Source organism: Sander vitreus, chromosome 4 (genome assembly GCF_031162955.1).
Source record: "Sander vitreus isolate 19-12246 chromosome 4, sanVit1, whole genome shotgun sequence".
Classification (NCBI taxonomy): domain Eukaryota; kingdom Metazoa; phylum Chordata; class Actinopteri; order Perciformes; family Percidae; genus Sander; species Sander vitreus.
The window spans coordinates 18,081,126-18,102,149 of NC_135858.1; the positions used below are offsets into that span (position 1 = coordinate 18,081,126).

The following is a 21,024-nucleotide window of genomic DNA, read 5'->3' on the forward strand; positions in this document are numbered from 1 at the left end:
GAGCTATGAAAGCCAGCTGTGACAACGTTCCCATCAACTCTCTTAATAACCATGACCTGGATCAGATCTCTCACTGGTTCCTCCAGCCGACAGCCATACTGCAGAGCATTCCAGCGTCTCTCCTCTAGGCTTGGCTGCTGCACAGAGGAATCATTATTCGGATTAAACCAACTACTCACAGAGATTTCCTAATCAGAAACATCAAACTATGATGGAGCAAAATGGGAATTTCATGAGAAAATGTTTGGGAAGAAGTTCAGTTTTGGTAAGCTGTGGTTCAGAGATTCTGGGCCTCTTGATAAACTGGTAGCTGCGCTTTCGTCCACAGAAATTCTGAATCATTAAACATCCTTTTTTAGTTAAAATTATCTGTTTCTGCTGTTCCCTTGAGTTAAAGTGATCTGGTTATGATGTTTACTGGTTGCAGAATCTACATTCACACAAATAAAAATGAAAACAAAACTCCATGAATGTGAACATAAACGTGCAAAAAAAACACAGAATAAAGGACCAAAAACAAATGGATGCTAAGTAAAGACACAACAAACTATATAAATCCTAATTATTGTAAAGGTAATAGCCTGTAAACCAGACAAATCTGTCAGCTCATGTTTCATTTGCTCTGGCAGATACATTTGGCCCCCCTCCCACACATACACAGATTTCCAGCCGGGCCAGAACCTGGACTGAAGCGTCATGTTTGAACATAGTTACTGGACATAACTGGAATACTGCGACCAGCGCAACGCAACACGCTCACAAAATTCAGATCAAACTGTCAAACTAGGTGGTGTTGATCAAATATGAATCAAGATTCTGTTACTGTGTTACATATTTTTTGCCTAAAATGGTTTTAGAAACACATTTTAGTGTACTGTTTAGCTGTAATTTGAGAAAGTTTCTGACCCTGGTGGCATTTTTTTTTCTGCTTCAAAACGACCCAAGCAGTAGTCTCTCTGATGGCTCAACTCTGATTGGTTGTAGGTCTATTCAATTGTGTGCAGAGGCATTTTGGTCTGCACCATTTATAATGTTCCTTGGAAATCGTGAACCATTAGGGTAACATTATTGGCTGCTAATAAACACTATACAGTACAGTACTGAGGCGGAAGGGAATAACATTAGTTTTGTAGGTATTTGGTCATAAAACCAAAGTATTGGACAAATTCAAATTTGTATGGCGCTAGATTGAAAGTTGAAGGATCACCAAAGTTGTTGCGATTCATCCTAAGGGGAAAATGAATGTCTAAACAATATTCCATTGCAACCTATCCAAGTTCTATCATTGATGTTGCAAAATTTCACTCAAAACCACAAATGTCCACTTAATGGTGTCGTCAGGGCATCACCAAGTCGTTAGGCTTCATCCACCGTGAAGTATGAATGTCGGGACCAAGTTTCAACCTGTTAAGATATGTCAGACTGACATTGCCATACCTAGAGCCATGCAGCTAGCATGGCTAAAAACATTTAATTAGTTGAGTGGAGTAAGGACACAAAAGGCAAATTATGGTAAATTCAGGGTTAGGTGTAAAATTACTTGGTGTCACTTCAGTCTGAGCAAAACTGACTAAGTCAAATATGTTTGTTAGTTAAGTAATATTTTAATACTAAAACAAAATAACCATTTGTGCTTCGAAAAGAATTCTTTTTCGAAAAGAAAAGAATTATAAAAAAGGAAGTGTAATTTGAGTATGAACATTATAGCTGTACAGTATGATAACCACAACCCCAATATTCTGTATGGTATCACGTTACTGATATAAACTGATACAACCCAGCTACACAACAAATATAGTAGAGGACTCACCTTGACAGGTTTTGCCATCTTCATTCAGTTTCTGTCCAGGAGGACACTTGCAATAGAAACTTCCAATGGTGTTACAGCAGAGAGCCTCACAGCCTCCATTGGTCTCCTCACATTCATTAAGATCTGACGGGGAGAAACAAGGACAAAGTTAATCCTGTAGTTATTAAAACCACAACCAAAAGCAGAAATTAGAAAGAACAGTGAACAGTCAAATATGTTTAACAAGCTCAGTGTTTTGGTGAAAACAGCATTCACCTTTTTTTTTCTTTGAGCAGCAAAGATTAAGAAAAAATGCGCCTTCCTTTTAATGTCAGTCTGATTAAGTTTCAAATAGTTTCCATGAATACATTTAGATCTAGCTTGGAAAGTGGAAAGTGCTCAAGTGCCTGGAAATTCATGAGAATGACTGCAGGATACTGTGTTTGCCGTTTCCAATCTTAAACATCTCCTCAGTACCAACTTCAAGGACAAGGAAAAATACATAATATATCCAAAACAAAATCAAAATATAGCAAGTCATAAATTGAGTGGGACGAAAAGAAATATGCAGCATTCACATATTGTCCTCATCTCCTCTAACTTCCTCCAACATAAACCAGGACTGGCATTTATCAATCATGCAGAACCTCCAAAATACTTCCATAAGAAGTAACAGTTTTTCCATCTCATTTCCATCAGCTAAATTTCCTGCCAAAACTGTCATCAACTAAACCAGATCAAATCTTTCCCTCCAGTTCCCAAACTAGACATAATGACTCGGGTCAGATACAGGTGCTGACAGTTCACCAAATACCATCATTTGAGCTGCATATCGTCTGCGTAATGACGAGCTATTGATATTGAAATTGAAAAGGGGTCATGTGTTACGGGTTGTTCACTTTTACACTGCAGTTTCGGGACCCAGCCAGACTGACTACATTAATGTTAAATTGTATTCATATGGGGGTTTGTCAGGAGAGATTATCCTCACAGTGTAGTTTTAAACTTGATGACTTTGGGCTGTTTCATTTGCCATGCCAGCAGAAGGAATCTTGGACTGAAAACTGAAAGCCATGGAGAAAATTAGGAGGGAGCATTTACTTGGCAATAACCAGCTTGTAAACTTTCTCCATGTCCATAAAAGAGGAGAGTTACTGTACAGAGGAAGAATATAAATGCAAAGAAAATTGCTTTATAGAACATTTTCCCCCCTCAAGCAGATTCCGGTGCATTGTGATGCCAGCGTTTAACCAGCCAATTAAACGATTTCCCTCTCAGTTTACAGCATCTGGAAATGTTCACACCAACACTGCACTCTTTCTATTGCCAATTGTTTAAAACTGTCATGAAACCTAAACAGCATACAACAGGTAATGAAAAAAACCTTTAACATCAAGAATACATTTTATTACACTATGAAATAAAATTCCTAATCAATTTATTACTCCAATCCTTTTTAGCAAGGCTAGATAAGTTGCAGCTACAGATCCATTCAAGGATGCTCACTGATTTTTATTTGGGTATTTTATCACAAGATCTTGATTTAATGAGTCTGGGCCGTGGGGTGAAAGGGTGTCTGCCTTTTAGCACAATTCATTTAACTTTCTAAACAAGTACCATAATAACAGCAGGTTTGAAGAAAATTATCCATTAACAACTGGACTAAAGCAAACAATTGATCGTGACCTAAAGTCAAGGGCAGGATTGAAGACCCTGAGGAATCCTGTGGTGAGATCTGCGGCACTAGTGTGTTGTTTTGAGTGTGTGTGAGAATGTCCGTCTTCCCCCTCTTTCCGCCTGAGGCCACACACCTCTGTGACAGTTTGAGCAGGGGTCTGCCAGGAGTCAGTGTCATGCTCATCATTCTGCCCAATAAGCTGGCAGGAATGTTGAACTGCTACAGGTCAGCATACAAAATGCAACACTGGAAACTGAATATCTACAGCGGATCGATGAAGAAGCATGCTTTTATTAAAGACAGAATATTTGTCTTTTTCTCCAAACAGGTACGGTATAAAGTTTAAACAAACGTTAATATAACCTTTTTTTTCAAATCTGAAACATTCCCAGCCATAAAAAGTATTTGTGTTAAACTTAATGACCTCTGAAGACATGAGTGAGTCTGGGGGTTGGAGCAGAGGCTGCACCTTCACCTGACTCCAGGGGGAATTTAATTTTGTGTCACCCCTACTCATCCATCAATCCGTCACCAAGCTAAAACTCCAACAGGGTGATCAGAAACAGGTAAAGAGGCGAAAATAGAGCTGTAGTCTTCTTCAAAATAAGGATGTTTTAAGAACAAGCCCCTTCCCCTGAACATCAGATCACTCCTCCCTTCTCACTTCTCGCTCTTGGTGGTCAGTGTGCACGTTTTCCAAAAAGAGATCAGATGCCTGAACCACAGTAGTGTGTCTGCAGCCCAATTTATGTCCCAGGTTTCACCCAGCAAATGCCATACATTTTCTGGGTGTGACAATTGTTTAGACATCTACAAACGTACTAGCCTATATCCGCGACGTTCAACTTCCAGGATTGTTCCGTTGCCGGAAATTCCACCAGATGTCACTCTTTATGGCCGGATGTCCGGTACCTTCCTCTTTCTTTGTGTTGGAATTTTAAACTCTGGTCGATTTATGAGGACTATGATTAACTGCTCCTCAGATATCTGCAGGGTAAATCCAGACTAGCTAGACTATCTGACGAATCTGAGTTTTCTGTTGCACGACTAAAACAACTTTTGAACGTACACACGTTCCACCAAAACAAGTTCCATCCCGAGGCTATTTTGCAGCGGCACCGGGGCTTCGTCCGGCGCTTAGCGAGGCACAAGACAATTGTGATTGGTTTAAAGACATGCCAATAAAACAGAGCACGTTTTTCTCCCATCCCGGCATGCTGTGTGGACTAGCCAGACCCTCCTCCGCAGCACTGTGGAGGAAGGTCTGGCAATGCGAGACTAGGCATCTACTGACTAAATTAATCACAAAAAGCAACAAGTCCCCCAAACCATTCGATGACAGATTGTTTATTCCGACTTTATATGACTCACATGAGCGTTTTCCGTCCTCATATCTAAACCAGAGAATGTAAACAGTGATTTTAAACCAGGGGTGGATGCATAGGCTGTGAAGTCGAAACATCTTGATAACCCCACTGGTGGCTGGCTGCAGTATAGGTCATAAACTTGTCGTTATTATATGAGCCCTAAACTACCCTGTGAATATGGCTCTATTTGGAACAAGAGCTTTTCTTCCAAATATGGTATGCTCATGAATATTTAGATGAGCTGCGCACTGATCACAAATTCACTTCTGAGACTTTTTGATGCGAAAAATCAACTATATAAAGCTCAAATATAGGCCGTTTTACGCAGCAGCCCATACCCAGGGCAAGGTCACCGTTTCTGGGTTACTGGACTACCGGGGCTCAGGACTCCGCGGCATAACTATAATATATTTACAGTTTGAATTTCGTCACGGCATGTATATCACAGCTACCCTAAGGTCTTACAAAGCTTAGCTAACACTTTTGTCCGATTTCACACACACCAGCCATTTAGCAGGAAGAGGGGAGGGAGAGGCCCTGAAGCTCTGTCAGGGCAGCGGCGTTTGGTTGTCCAGTAACCCAGAAACGGTGACTTTGCGCGGGTATGGAGCACCGCGGGCTGCCGGCCGTGACGGAGCTCCATCTAGCTCACAGCGGGCCGGGGTCTGTGAAGGAGGACAGGCCGGGGGGCGAGGCAGCAACACAGGCAGCACCGGCCGCTGAATTCCGACACACAGTCGGACACAATTTGCAATTCAATTTTTGTAAAACGGCCCATATTTGACCTCTACTTAGATGATTTCTCACATAAAAAAGTCTCGAGATCTGCGCGACCTATTCAGAAGACTACCTGACCTCAGGTCAGTGGTGTAGCCTATGTAAATGTTGGGGCGTGACAAAGATAGAGACCAGAGCCAAATAAGGAGGAGCCGCCGAGTTGACGTCAACTATGAGCTTCGTTGAGATTTTACCCGTTTTCAGAGGCAGTTTCAAATTGTGAGATTTGCAGAGGAAAGAGGTGTCAATGGGATTTTGAGCTTCTACGTATGTCCTATTTACCCACCAAACTGTCGTTATTCAACTATGACAAGGTAAAATCGGTTTTGCATTCTATCACCCCTTCAACGTGAAACGGTCACAGTTTTTTTTTTTAGGCACCAAAACTACTTAGTTAAGTTTTTAAAAAAGATCGTGGTTTGGGTTAAAATCAGTACATCTGTTCCTCTACTTTCGGTTATACATGCAACTCGCCATTTACTTTTCTTTTCAAAAACTTCGGTCTCCTGAGTGAAAGTCCTGTGTTTGTTTAACCCATCCAACACCCCAACCTGCCACCTTGTGTGGAATTTGGGGCACTTTAACTTCATCCCCGTACTTCCTGCTGTGCTCCTGTCACAATTACCATGGCCACCAGATGGTGGCACTACTATAAAGGTAAATATGAGTTTGAACAAACAACTTATGAAGTCGTTTTTTTCTGGAGAGGACAGTCTCACAAAAAGTCAGGATCTGAGTGGCTTACCACTTCATATAAACAATTCAATGATGGAAACCCTGGAAGTGTTTCTAATATTCTGTCACCCTCGTGTATCTATAAGGGTGGAGTTCTTGTGCATTGTTCTAATGGGAAAACAAATCTTGTTCCAAATTGCTCAGTGCTGTTATGTCTTCTTGCAAGTGAAATATAAAAGAAATGTGTATAATGTGTATTTCCCTGCAGTGGACACTCTGTTCCAAAACATTTAAAAACTATAACTCTTGACTGGGTTTCTGCAAGTTCAGCTGCAGCAAAGCTCTGGGTTTTACATTCCTCTGCTGTATTGTGTGACTTCCTGTGATAAGGAAGACAGCCACTGATCCCAGTACGACGGGGGCCAATGTCTCAGTAGACCATAAGGGGCCAACAAAAACCACCAGACCCCTGATATTATCTCAGGGGGGTCATGGGCCTGAAAATTACAGTATTCACTGAGGGATCGGGGGGGGGCGGATCCTCGGGAATGCCGAAGATAGCCTAACCTGTTTCCTTTTGGGGCCCTGATCTAAAAGCCTGCTGGTGTATGTGCTTTGCTAGTGTTCATTCCTGGTTGCATTCCCTGCTGTCCTCACAGCTGCTTCCTTCCATTTACCAGGTGCTATGAAGATGGGGATTGGCTCGAGGTTTCATTCGGACGAGGAGTTTTTGAGACTGACCTGCACATGTGAGCGCAGGATGGTTCATGACAACATCTTGTCTGACTAACAAACCAACCGTCTATGAACTGAAACTGACAATTTACTTCACACTCTTTCATGGGAAGCTCATCCTCACCTTTGACCTCCAATATAACCGATGCTTAACATGTTTTTAAGGGGTTTTCCAATGGTCAGTTATAATTGTCATTTATAAGACTTTCTATTTGCCACTGCCTTTTATTAAACTTGGGAACATTTATTCAGGTTTTGCACTGCACTGGAGCTGCACTATACATCGTATTCTACTGTGAAATCGTATTCCTTATTGTTTTAGCTTATTTTTACATTCTATTTTAAAATCATTTTCACGTGCTTCTTTTATATTGCCATGTGTCCCTTTAATATCTTCTCCTACTGCCTTTTATGTCCTATGACCAGCACTATGAGTTGCCTCGTTGAAAGTTGCTATACAAATAAACATGCCTTGCCTTTTGTAGAGGACACGTTTCCTTTATTCTTCCAACAGGCAGCTCCACAAGGCTGCCTGGCAGAAGCTCAAATGAAACACATGAACTGGTGAAATATGCTCACAAACGTTATTATAAAAGTTGTTTTATGGATCCCATAGCTCCTCATGGTTTTCACTATCTATTCTTCCTGGAGTCAGATATCATGAGAATCCCAAAGATACATTTACAATGTTTTTATCCAACCATTACCTCTGTAGTTCAGGTCATTGTGTCTAAATTGTGTAAGTACTTTAGCTCTAAGGTTTCCTTGTAATGTGTTTCTGCCAGACGACTGTCTCTGTGCTATGTAACATTTACAGGTAGACTGCTGGCAAACAAGAGCAGAGATCAAGAAGCCTGCACATTTGACATGCCATGTGTAATCAGATGAGGTAAACAATGACATTTTGAGGACTAGTCTTATGCTTCAGATCTAAACAAATTTGTAAATAAATAAAATATAGAAGGTATCAAAGCACGAAACATCTGGCATGTTTTTGCAACAGTGCACACTATTTCAGGAGGCAAAGCTTTAGAGGGTTGATGACTGATAACGTTGGTTGGCGTCAGCTCAGGTTCAACATTGCCCCCTGCTGTTAATCTCCTGCTACATCAATAATAGCCCAGATGTGCATCTGGATCCTTATCAAGTTGACACTTGTGATTCTGCTCTGCTCTCATTCATCATGTAACTAAAACACAGCTGCCACAATTTAATAATTCAAAGTCAAAGAGGACCATTCTTTACTTGTCAAAACGCCTGCTCTGGTAAAATGTCTTTCACTCTGGTTCACCGCACTGACTTACACCAGAAAACTATGTATGCTGTATTAGGCATCCAATAATTTCCACCCCTAGTCCAATTTGATGCATTCTTAGTGCCAGTTTTGGGTACGAGTTTCTTCCTAAAGCCCTGTAATTGTGGCCAGTGTGGCAGCTGAGTTGTGGCACTATCATTCGGATGTGGTGTGGCTTTCCCGAAACTAAGTTAGAAAATTTCCCCCTTAATGACAAAGGACTAACCACACACAGACCTCTATGATGTGTATTCACTGATGTTTAAGACGCCTGTACCTCCTTTCACAAACCTCGAATGTTTCCATTAAGTCATTAACAATCTGTCTCAAGTGTTACCATCGAGCAAAGGGTATTACTGTATAGGCATTGAATTGGCTTTGGGTTCCTTAAAAAAAATTTTTATAAAGACTTCGCAACCAGGGGGAAACCACACATCTCAGTGGTGAAGTGTTTGAGCTGCTGTACTTACTACTCTAAATAAACTCAAACTGTACTAAAGTTAACATAAAGCACTCCAACTTCTCTCTTGCACTAAAAAGTGATCACAAAACATTAGGGTATTATGTAGAGCTGTAACGATTAGTTGATGAATCAATTAGTCATTTAATAGAAAATTAATTACCATTTTCAAGCAAAAATAGAAACAAAATGACGATTCCAGGTTCTCAAATGTGGGAAGTAATTGCTTTTCTTGGTCTTACATTACAGTAAATTGAATATTACGGACTTTTGGTTGGACGAAACAAGATATCTGATGATGCAACATTGGGCTTTCCAATATTGTAATGGGTATTTTCACTCTTTTCTGGTGTTTCATAAACCACACGATTTATCCATTAATTGAAAAGTTCCAGTCAGCCGTGGTGGTTGATTTCCTTCAATTGGTCGTTCTCATGTGAAAATGCAGATGAGCAGAATCTAAATTCTCTGCTTATCGGTCTACTGAATTTATGTAATTAATGTATTTTGTTTGTATACACTTCTTCTTCCCAAGGCATGTGTTGACAAGAAACCACAGACAAGCCTCAGACGGTTGTGCTGAGAGAAGCACTAAGAGGCTGTCGGACTCTTGAGTAAAAGTATCAATCAAGTGACTCTGTAGTCTCTGTACAGCTTATTACCCACCCCACTGAGCCTTAACTTTTATTATTTGTCATGTTTGACCACAAGGGATTTGTGTGACATCAAAGACACTAAAATCCAGTGTTTGAATTTGTTTAGCGAACATTCTGCTCCACTGAGTCCTAAACTCCTCTAATCCCTGTTTTGATGATCCAATTCACTGCATCACAAGGTAAGTGTGCAAGTGTGTGTGTGTGTGTGTGTGCGTTTCATGTGCATATTTGAGCATAGGTGTGTTTAGGTGTTATGGGATACCCCATCCTTAAGAGCCAGCTGCTTCTCACTCCTGTAAGCTTTCATTTTTTTTCCCTCATCTTATCTTCAGCTGACTGAGACTACAGCTACTCCTTTATTCACAGACACAGGCAGCGCAAATCACCCCAGTAAGAATCTGCATGTCCCCAGCAGTCATAGAGCTCAAACTGGAAATCTGAGTGTTGTATACTGGTAGAGACAAGATCTTTCACATGACTGTGTCATTTTTCGAAGATTATTTTTTGGGCATTTTGGGCCTTTATTTGTATAGGACAGCTTAGACTTGAAAGGGGAGAGAGAGGGGGAATGACATGCAGAAGAGGGCCTCAAGTCGGAGTCGAACCCGCGGCCGCTGCATCGAGGAGTAATCCTCTATATATGGCCACCTCCTCTACCAGATGAGCTAACCAGGCGCCTCACATTACTGTAATCATTTGATGGAAGGAGCCTGACAGAGCAATATATCTTGGGAGAGATGTGTCCCTTCAAACACCTGTGGCTAGCCAAAGGTTTTTGACTTATTTTTACTGTCAGTAAAAGTTACAGACTGCAACACAGAAAAAAAAAGTAAGCCAGCTGCATGAACAATGCATTTATTCAGAATAACCCTTTGTGATCTCCACACAGACGAACAGGAGGAACAAATACCTCTGGACCTCAGGGAATTGCCCTCTGACCCTTTGCGTGTGCTCTATCTGTTCTCCACCTGTTAGGACCTGTGTTTTCTAGTCTGTCTCCCTCCTGGTCGCATGTGTTAGATATGCTGCTGTGGTATGTGCAGGGCCTTAATGCGTGGAAAGTGGCTCGGAGCCTTTAACCTACGGGGGAAAGGGAGGCAGATACATGACAGACTGTCATGCTCACGGGGGAATAAACGTTGAGGCCCTAAACATTGCTTCACCTGTTCAAGTGCGACACTATATGGTTTCACAGTTGTTCAAAGTTTGTTCAAACATACTACCCCCTGGCTACATCTAATTCAGAGGTGATGGGCTCTGTTTTCATGGCAGTGCACAAAGCTGCTCAAGCAGCGCTATTACGTGGTGGTATTTTCCTGACCTTAAAATAAGTTTGTCCATGTCTTTGGTGTTTTCATACCCAGCATGGCACAAAGGTAAGAGGACCTCACATAGACGAGGCAGAATACAGCCAGATATCCAAAGAATACGTCTGTTTTCAGTGCAGTGTCGGTCAGTTGATAATTAAGTGATTTGACCAGAGAGTGCTCTACAAACACAGGATGCAATAAGATCAGTGGTTCCCAACCTTCTGGACTTTCTCGACGTGATCATTTAAAACAGTACAAAGCCAACTCCCAATAGGTTGTCAAAGGTTACATATTTTATCAGATAGTTTAATTTGAATATGTTAAAAGGCTGAAGAGGTAAAACTGTTTAGTATTTAAAAAAAAAAAAAAAAGGAAAAAGATAAATGCCATAAAAAAATAAAACAATTTTATGAAGCAGTCAAATCGTTTTATGATCCCTCATTTTCGTGAGTTTTTGAGAGGCTGCTGCTCCTCCAAAGTGTCGACCTATGAACTTGCATGTGATATTTACGACAGCACGCGATAATCGATCTGGGGGCTGGTCGGTGTCATACTTGTAGTGTTGCCACTCTTCTGTCTAACACACAGCAAGAATTTATGGCAATATGTCTGTCTAGTCTGACAAAGTGACTGTTGTGAAAGACAAAAAATTGTGTAGTCTGATCCTGGCATTAGGTAACGGACATCTGGCCGAAAAGAGTGAAATTCGGCAGAATTCCAGAATTTCCCGGAAGTGGAATGTTGTGGATATAGACTAACTCTGCTGCTACTCTCATGCCAATGCTGTTTGCTGCAGCAGCTCTCTCCGCCACCACAACCTTCAACTAAATAATTGAAATTGCTGTTTTAACTGAGATGTTTAAGTTTGTGCTTATTAAGGGTAAGGGTTAGTTTTCCACAAGTTTAAGTAATTTGACTATAGCAAGAATGCCAGTAAAAGTCTCTACTGGGATAAGATAAGATAAAGATAGGGATAAGATACTGTAGGATGAAACAGAGACACATTTTTATTTTTTAAACAGCCTTGACACGTGAAAGGCGTCTGTCTCATTACATTTCTTTCAGATTATCATTTGCTTTTTACACCTCACAAAACATCAGTGGGACGCTGGCCATGCATTGCAAGAGAGCGCACTCAAGTGAACGTTCCCCAGGGCTAAGCGGCTTCCATATGGAGATAATACACAACAGAAGAGATAATGTTGTAGGTGGAGGGAAAACAGAAATTAGAAGTGAAGTGTTTAGCTCAGTGGAATACACAAGGAGCTGATAAGGAGGAACAAAGGCAGCAGAGGCAGATTTACTAAAATATATGGAAGTTCCAGTGGATTAAAAAGGTAAGGAAGGAGAATCATGGCACCACTGGCAGATGCAGGGATCAGTCCATGCTGATTATTCCTCTAATTGTATTTTGCAAACTCTTGTCACTGCCAATTTACACAAACTTGATGCCCTCGCCCCCGCCGTGACCAGGAGCGACCTTTCATCAGGAATGCCATAAAGAGCCTAATGAGACTGGGTGGGAGCCCAGACACGGCACAATTATGGGTGATTAGGGTGCAGGATGCAATGGCAGGTAGGTGGGCAAGGATGTACCCCACCCTTGGACTGCAACGCACTCCCTCTCATTGGAGGTGCCTTTCCTAACTTCTCAGGAATCGGGAAAATGAAAGACTGACTGAATATAAGGACCCATGCTTGTCTACAGGAGATTCCATCAATTCCTGACAGTAGTATTTGATGAGCATTTAGCGGTGGGGTTTTTGTGTAAACAAAGTTATGTTTATGTTCAGTGTTACTGACCAAAATGCATTGTGTGTATCCATGAGGCCTGACAAACGTGTTTTTGTCCTCATAATGTGTTTTGCAAAGCCATCTTTTGAATAATACAACATATGGTGTATGGTCTACATTAAGTTTTCCATGTTGGAGTATTCTTCCCTGCCTTTGCTGCTGTATTACTAAGTTTCTTTATCGGTTACCGTTGCAAACTGTCAATCAGTGGAATGATGTGAAACCGAGGGTGCGACTGTGTACCACAAGTATGTCAAACAAAACAAAACGCGGACCCATTCGTACAAGAAATGCTCCATAGCGCTACTTGAGGTCAAAAACTACACAGGTTAATAATATTTAATAATAATGTATAACAATAACTTATTTCACTAGTAAATTGCTGTTGAATGACAAAAACAACCACCAGATGGGAAATGGACATTTACAATAACTTCAAATGCACCACGAGGCTGTAGTTTACCAGTTTCATTGAACGCACCGTCTGTGTTGTTTTTGCCGATGGCAGTTGCGGATTGTTACATCCCGGTGTTGAATCCTCTACAGTAAAACAACTGTCGAGTATTGTGTTAACTAGCGTCACGTGCAGCGGTGTTTGTGTTGCCGGTATCGTCTGTTTCAGAGCATCAGAGAGAAGCGCAGACATATCAGTGGCACCAGATTTCGGTAGCCAGGGTTGGCAGGAAGAAGATTTTTACAAGTAAATGTTCCCATTAATGATCCAGGAAGCACATTCTCGTCTCTCTCCTTCATTTTACAGTCGAATGGTGGCTAGAACGGCTCCGGGTCAAACGTCAATATGGAATGGATTAATCTGCGTTATTTTTTTTAACGCGTTATTTTTTTCTCAGATTAATTAATCGAAATGAACGCGTTATTTTGACAGCCCTAAAAATAATCATTAGTTGTGGCCCTAGATATGATTTTTTATAATATCACAGATCTCTACTGTATTTCTGTGCAGCCCTCTCACTTCCCTTTTCTTGCTTCACTCTCTCTCACTTTAGAGGTAATAGAAAAAGATTCTGAGAAGTTCAGGACAAAAAGGTGGAGAATGTGTAAGAAAACAACTGCTGGGAGCTTCTGGGTCTTCCAGCAGTGCCTACATCTCCATGGCCTTTTTCATTTCAGCTGCTCTGGAAGTCACGCTATGCTGACTGCTAACAATACTCAAAGAACAGGATTAAACCTTTAAATGGCAAAAAAAAAAAAAAAGAAAACATGTCAGTGACTTTGTGAATGATCCATTGAAAGTCCAATTTATGGCTGATGGGAGAGATTGTGTTGTAACAAAAAAGAAATCTAAACAGTATCCAAAGAAAAGTTATGAAAAGCAAAATTATGTCCCCCCCCGACCTTGTTCAGTGCTCTTAAAACAGCTCTCATTACAACATTTTTCACATTCTGTGTTTTTAAGGTTAGAACCTGGACATCATAATTCTTTCCATGTAAAGTAAAAAAGCAGACTTTAACCTGTTCAGCCATTTCAGCTGTATCCTGTTGAACCCATCAGAGAGGAAGAGGGAAATCCTGAGAATGATTTAGACTGCTTTGTGATCTTTCTAGACATTTACTATCCCATTATCAGCCATTTGACTTTTACAACTTTTTCTCTCAGTTAAAAAATGCTCTAAAAGCGTAACAGCCAGATTTTCAGCAGATAAAACAAACGTGTTTATCGTTATACAACAATTATATGACCTAATGTTCTGATGGCCAACACCTTTTGACCTCTCAGTGGATGATGGACACATTAATCATGAGTGACAAACGGCTGTAGCTGGCCATCTCACAGCTTTACAATCTCATTGCTTTACAGTCTTCCATGCTCATATTCAGCTCTGGTAGCTGACCACAATAACAGATAATCATGTGAATTATGGATGAGTGTCTTTCAACTAGCAATGCATCAATACCAATAGCCTACTGATATCGAATATCCGATACTGACTCAAATGGCTGAATCGGGTACCTGTGACAATGGGGCCGATGTATTCAATTAAATTCTTTATTTTTATTATTTTAACAAAAAATAACAATCCAGTAGTATGTGTTTATTTGTTACATTTTGTTTATTAGGAATGCAATGTTTAAGTCAAGCCTGGTGTTGCCTTACATATAAAAGAATGATCCCTGTCACTTCCACACAGTGAGGCATAGAGCTTATCATTAAACATGATAGGTTGTTGTCAGCCAAACCAGCGCTTTCTTCACTCACCTACAAACCAGCACATTAAAATAATATAGTCTGTCCAGCTTTTGCCCTTTTAATGGCAAATACCCAAAATGTCAGTTTGTAAATTACAGTGGAAATGCAAGGAGAAGCTAGTTTCCAAGCCTCACAAGGTAACTAAAAGTTTACGTTAAGTGAAGCCTCAGATTATAGGTTGTTCGATTCCTGCAATGGAAAGGGGCTAAAAACCAAGTTTCACATTACATGAACATATTCATGTTTGGATATTTTCCACCTCCTCTTCTTCGTGGACTACTTACCGGTTTCCAAAACACCAACAACTATAAAAACTTATATTTTAGGAAGGCCTGATACAATTATCAGCAACACTGGTGGCTAATCATCACAATGGTGTCGCGGACTAATTCAATGCTGAGGCAGGGAAACTGTCCTGTCTCCAGCCGTCAGGACCAGGAATTGCATGTGTCTTTCATTTTGGGGCACTTACTCGCTAAAGTGCTCAGCTGGTTCAGCTTGGAGGTTTCTCGAATGTTTTTCTTGATCCCAAGTAAAAAAAATTCAATGGGACTCAGGGATTTATTTTTACAATGGGGAATGTCACAAGGCCGACATACTGAAAGCACCTCTCCATCACATTCCTCAGTCGTCCCGAACATGAAGGGAGCAGATACACTAAATACTATTTAGCCAAAGAAAAATCAAAGAGTGTTTCCTCGCTCATCAACTGACAGCCAAACTTGTACCTTTGCTAGAGTGGGCAGCATGTGTGAAATGGTTTAACCATACGGTAAAGGGATGTTCTCTTTTACAACATGGCCCCATGCAGAACTGCATCCTTTAAACATGACGGATACCATCTGTGTCAATCCTGCTCCTGTCACTGTCAGTCTCTAAATGGCTTGACGAGCAGCAGTGATGATAGCAGTAACCCCACATTTTCAGATAGGGTTAGAGTTTGCGTAGGCTTCCTGCTGTTCATTACGAGTGAGTGCAGCCACGGGCGTTTGAAGCCGTTCTAAAGTGGCACAGACTGGGTCCACATGCTGGCTTGACCTTCGACCTCTCTGCTCCCCTGCAATCTTCAGCGCAGGGGGAGACAGCAAAAGTCACCACTGTCACGTAAATCAGTTTAACTATGCACACAGTTAAACTAATAATACTATTATCACTGGTGATCTTCCACTTTGCAAGACTGAAAAAGATGAGTGGACACTATATCATTGCAAATTCAGCAATATTTCTGACCAACATGCCTACTAACACCCCAACTAATGTGTTAACTGGGATTTGCAATCTGGGAGGCATGAACCACCCACATATTTGGTCACATTTGGCCTTAATGTGCTTTAGTGGTTACCATGACTAAGAATGAATAAACCTTGCATGCATGTCAGACGTAAAAAGAAAAAAACATGTTTTGAGCAGGGAAAATATGCACATTTATCAAGATTCAACAAACATGGACCCCCATGGCCTACTTTAAGGGCATTTACCATGTCTTTATGTGTGTGTTAAATGAGAGGAGGGGTGACAAAAGGCAGGTTACAACAGGCCAGTGGACTGTTAGTCCACTATTGAACTTTAAGTAATTGCAGAGTAGGACAGCTTTTAGAGGAGGAACTGCAAAGAGCAACATCTAAGATAACCCTGCAGCTATACACGCAAACTCATCCCAATCTTAAGAAAAACTGAAGCACATACTTTCCAGACAAAACAAAACTTTCTGGAAAGCTGTTCAAATCAACAAAAAAGACAGTATGAGGCAGACAGAAGTAGCAAGAAAGAAGATGGGAAGTCAGATGTGATGACCAGATTACCTAATTAATACCTAGTTCATTTTTTCTTTCTCTCTTTTACTAAGTTCTTGACCCGACGACCCTGGTTCAAGTCTGAGTACTTCAAAGGTTCTGTGCAACTCGAAAGTGTCCTTTAACAAGACAATGAATTCCCACAATAGCTCCAGGATTGCTGACCTGACCTTGCAACCGCGCTAACAAGCCTACACCTTCACAATGCAGCTCCAGGGTAGACCCAGAATAACCACAATACTGAAAAAAACATCAACACCATAGACAATTTAGGAACACATTTTAGTTTGGTCTCATACTTTCAAATTGTTATCCCACTACTATAATTGGAGAGCGGTTTGTAGGTTTGTGTGTCCTTGCACATCTTGAGAACCGTTCATGTGATCTACTTTACAGTTGTTGGGTTTATTGCTGTGGACCCAAGGTGTCATGTTGAAATATATTAAAAACATTTAATTTTTATTGTTAATACGAGTGTGAATACTCGTCAGTTTTACTTTTTATACATTTTGGAATTCAGAACTACTGTCAACAGGAAAGGAAGGCTGACCAGGTCACTGGAGCTGCCCGAGGCTACAGGTAAATACTAATGCTTTACTTTTTTCCACCTGCACATGTATTTTGTTACTGTTTATTTTCCTCTGGTTGACCTCTCTTTTAAAATGTACAAATAAACATTAACATATTGGTGATTCACCCTCTTTTTCAGCTGAGCGCTATGAGGTTAGTTGGCAGCGAATGACACGGTATGTGGTCATTGGAACCACTTAAGGTTCTAGGTAATTACTCATGCTGTACAACATGTAAAACAAGTGTATGTGACAATTGCTATGACCTTAATATACAAACTTACCATATTAGTAAAGCTTCTACACCAGAGCAATCACTGAACTGAACGTCACAAAACAATGTGCCCCCATCACCACCCCCCTCAACATTACCACAACACTCCACAGGATTAAATCTTGATTAATAATTTCTATATTGTGAATGGGGTTATGTGCAATAACTCTATATAGCGTGCAATCATATATTTATAAGGTGTAAACAGCATTTGGCACAATGTTTAAAAATGCCACTACTTTTTATAACTTATTTTCTTATTTAACTATTATTAGTTTCTCTGCATGACACGTGCGTGTATGTTTGTATGTGTTGTGTAAGCATGCAAGCATGTGTGGAATGATCATGTAACCTTCTCAGGAGATACACAGAAAATATAGTTGTAAAATGTGCAATGACAATAAAGGCATTCTATTATAACTGCACTGTAATGTCACATTCCTTCCAAACTCACCATTGTATCATATTTCTTTTGATTTGAATACTGCTTGGAGTTATGCCCTTTGCACGAGATATTTTAAGGGATGGGGCCAGAGGGTCAAGGGGAATCAGGAGAGGTTGGAGATGAGAGTAATGGAGAAGGCTGGTCAGGGAAAAAGGACACCCACAGGGCACTTAATTCTAGTTCATAGAACTGTAGAAATACCACATTGTAAAAATACTATATTGTGACATGATATAATGTGATATAAGTGACAAGTATTTCATTTAAATTATGTATTATCAGCAAAGTGTACCTAAATGATCAAAAGTAAAAGTGCATACTATGCAAAACAGCCCCTTAGACATTATATTATCATAGAATTGTACTTTAGCTATTATAAGCAGCATTTTAATGTGGTAGTTCAAAGTGGAGATTACTTTCACTACTGTTGGATACTTACTATTTAACAATGCTTTGTATTTAATAAACTGTTCATTTCTGAAATGTTTATCTGAAAAATATCCAGTAGCTACAGTTGCCAATCAAGGTAGTAAAAAGGACCATGTTATGCTCTGAAATTAAATAGGGTAGAAGTTAAGTAGCATGAACTGGTAATGCTAAAAGAAAAGCACCTCAAAATTGGACTTATCATAAGTACAGTAGTTGAGTAAATTTACTAAGTTACTTTCCACCACTGTTATTAAAGGTTAAGAAAAACTATGAGAAATACCCTCAGACTGCATGTTATCATCTCTCTGTATCTTTCACAAGGTGTTTGTTCAGAGGCAGATCCCCTGTGCCATTTCTCAGCACCTCAGCCACCTGACTGTGGAGGAGCTCATTATTTTGAGCTTCAGTGGACTGTTTATAAGTAGGGTTGGGTACCGAAACGCGGTGCCAAAGGGCACTGGTTCCGATGTAAACGGTAGTAACGAGACCGAATAAGAACGAAAATTTCGGTTCCTTATTTAGGTGCCTGACTTTTTTTTTTTTTTCAGAAGCATCGCTGCACGGGACGCTACGTTACCGTTACCTAGTAGCTGGAACACAATGGTTAAAATGCTGACAGCTTACGATAGGCGGTGTAAAGTGTGACTGTATTTCCCTGTAGAGGATTCCAACACAGAGACGTAACAGTCTGACTGCAGTTTCCGTTGTCGGAAAAACAACACAGACGGTGCGTTTACTTGAAACTCGCCAGCCTTGTGGTGCATTTTAAGTTATTGTAAAATACCCTTTTCCCATCTGGTGCTTGTTTTTGTCGTTTACCAGCAATTTACTGGTGAAATAAGTCATTGTTATAAGTTATTGTTTTTACATTATTAATCAATCATTTCATTTTGACCATACAAGTCGTTCTTTAATGTTGCCAACTGTCGTTTTGTGCTCCTTTTTTATATTTTATATTATATACATTATAAATATATTATATATATTTTGGTTCATGCACCGATTTAGCACCGGTATCAGAAAAAACCCAAACGATACCCAACCCTATTTATAAGCCTAACTAAAAAACTCTGAAGACATCAAATTAACTACTTGGGTGTTATTCTTTTTGGATTACAGGAAAGACTCTGCTACTGGTAAGAAACGAGGACCAACTTCCACCTCTGCCTTTACCTATGGTAGGCTCAGGGCTATAAGAACATGCGTTTGTCTCATTGATGCCACAAATAACAGTAAAATAGGAACTGCTTTGTCTGATTTGTTCATCTGCTTTAATTTGTTGTTTTTAAAAGGAAAAAAGAAAAGATATACATTAGAAAAGTTTCAATTAAATATCCAATTTCCAATAAAATATCAGTAGCACTGATGTTGCTAGATATGCTAGAGGATGGTAGCATAAATCAGTCTAACAAGCATATTCTTAGTAGATAAATGCAAGTAACTTTGCAGATGGTATGATTGATATACTATACTAACATTTGGACTGACTAAAAAGCGTCAAAGTCAACATGGCTGTGGCGGAGCCTGGGAGCCTGCTTTGAAGCAAACTGTATACATAATAAAGAAAATGATAATGATGATAGCCATGAGCTGCCTTGAGTGATGTCTAGAACAAGCTGGTCCTCCTGGCATTGCAATGACCCCAGACCCAGCCAAGATATGAGCTTATGGTTCAGAAATCATTCGCAAAGAGCAAATAAAATGAGACGCAATTACTGTAACAGAGAAAGAGCTCTTTCAGTAAAACATTTCACAGTTTGGGATCAACAAAGAAAAGCCTAAGAAACACGTTAAACCTGTGGGAAAGGAACACGTACCGTATTCTCTCATATCGGCTTACTTGTATTTGGAAAAATGTTTCTCTCTGCTATCAAGGATTTTACTTTGATATTGCTGACTCCTTATTCCTCCTTCTTATGTTTGTTTCAAATAACTCTTAAAAAAGTCATTACACAATCCATCAGTGTTATGTATTTGAGAATACTTTCATTTCACCTTTCATCTCAGGACAGGACACAAGAGGTAGCTTTAAAAGATATTTCAAGATTCTTTAACTAAGACAGTAAAGTTTCATGTTACAAAATGTGTCTGCCAGCTTTTCTGTTTGTCTGTAGGTTTGCCTGTGGCTGAGCCCAGATGTCAGCTGGTACGAAGACATCTGCCCTGCCAGAGGTCTAAAAGCCTTGGAAGCTCTTGATCCCAGAGGATACCACTTGTCTACTGACGACAGGCTGAATACTGAGTATATCAGGCACCAAGTGACGAAATCCCACTGGATATAGACAAGACCGTTTTACTTCACAGCAAAAAAGGAGACAAAGCCTCATACTTAATGTTGAATAATTTTTGTTTTTAATCTTTATTGATAATATTTTTGTTTTTATTTGCACTCTATATACCCGCAATCTTTCCTACTTTGTACTGCAACTGCTGCACAACATCTCCCTCGGGATCAATAAAGTTCTGTCTTACAGTACAATTACTTATCTTCAGAAGTCTCCATCCCTCAGGTCAGATTATATAACCTTGAAATGGTCTATCCTACTGTATGACAGCACCAAGGGTTGGAAAGTATAAAGCTGAGGCAGGTGACCCATTCCAATAAATGGGATTTATTGTCTTTAAAGACTAGAAGAGCCTCAAGGCACCGGCCCTCACTTTATCACAGAGTAAAGGCACAAATCCCCCCCAAAAAAAACAGTTATTGTCTTCATCACTGAGACAAAATGCCACTAAAAAGCAAAACAAATGACAGCTTCAGGCAACTATT

General features: G+C 40.2%; 1 protein-coding gene across 1 annotated transcript in view; it reads right to left on the reverse strand.

Annotated features, from left to right (window-relative positions):
- Positions 1-21,024, reverse strand: part of megf6b (multiple EGF-like-domains 6b) — a 64,915-nt gene that overhangs the window by 27,770 nt on the left and 16,121 nt on the right. Inside the window, exon 5 of the mRNA XM_078248820.1 lies at positions 1,811-1,933. Coding sequence (XP_078104946.1) covers positions 1,811-1,933 — 123 coding nt within the window. The remainder of the gene's footprint in view (positions 1-1,810; positions 1,934-21,024) is intronic.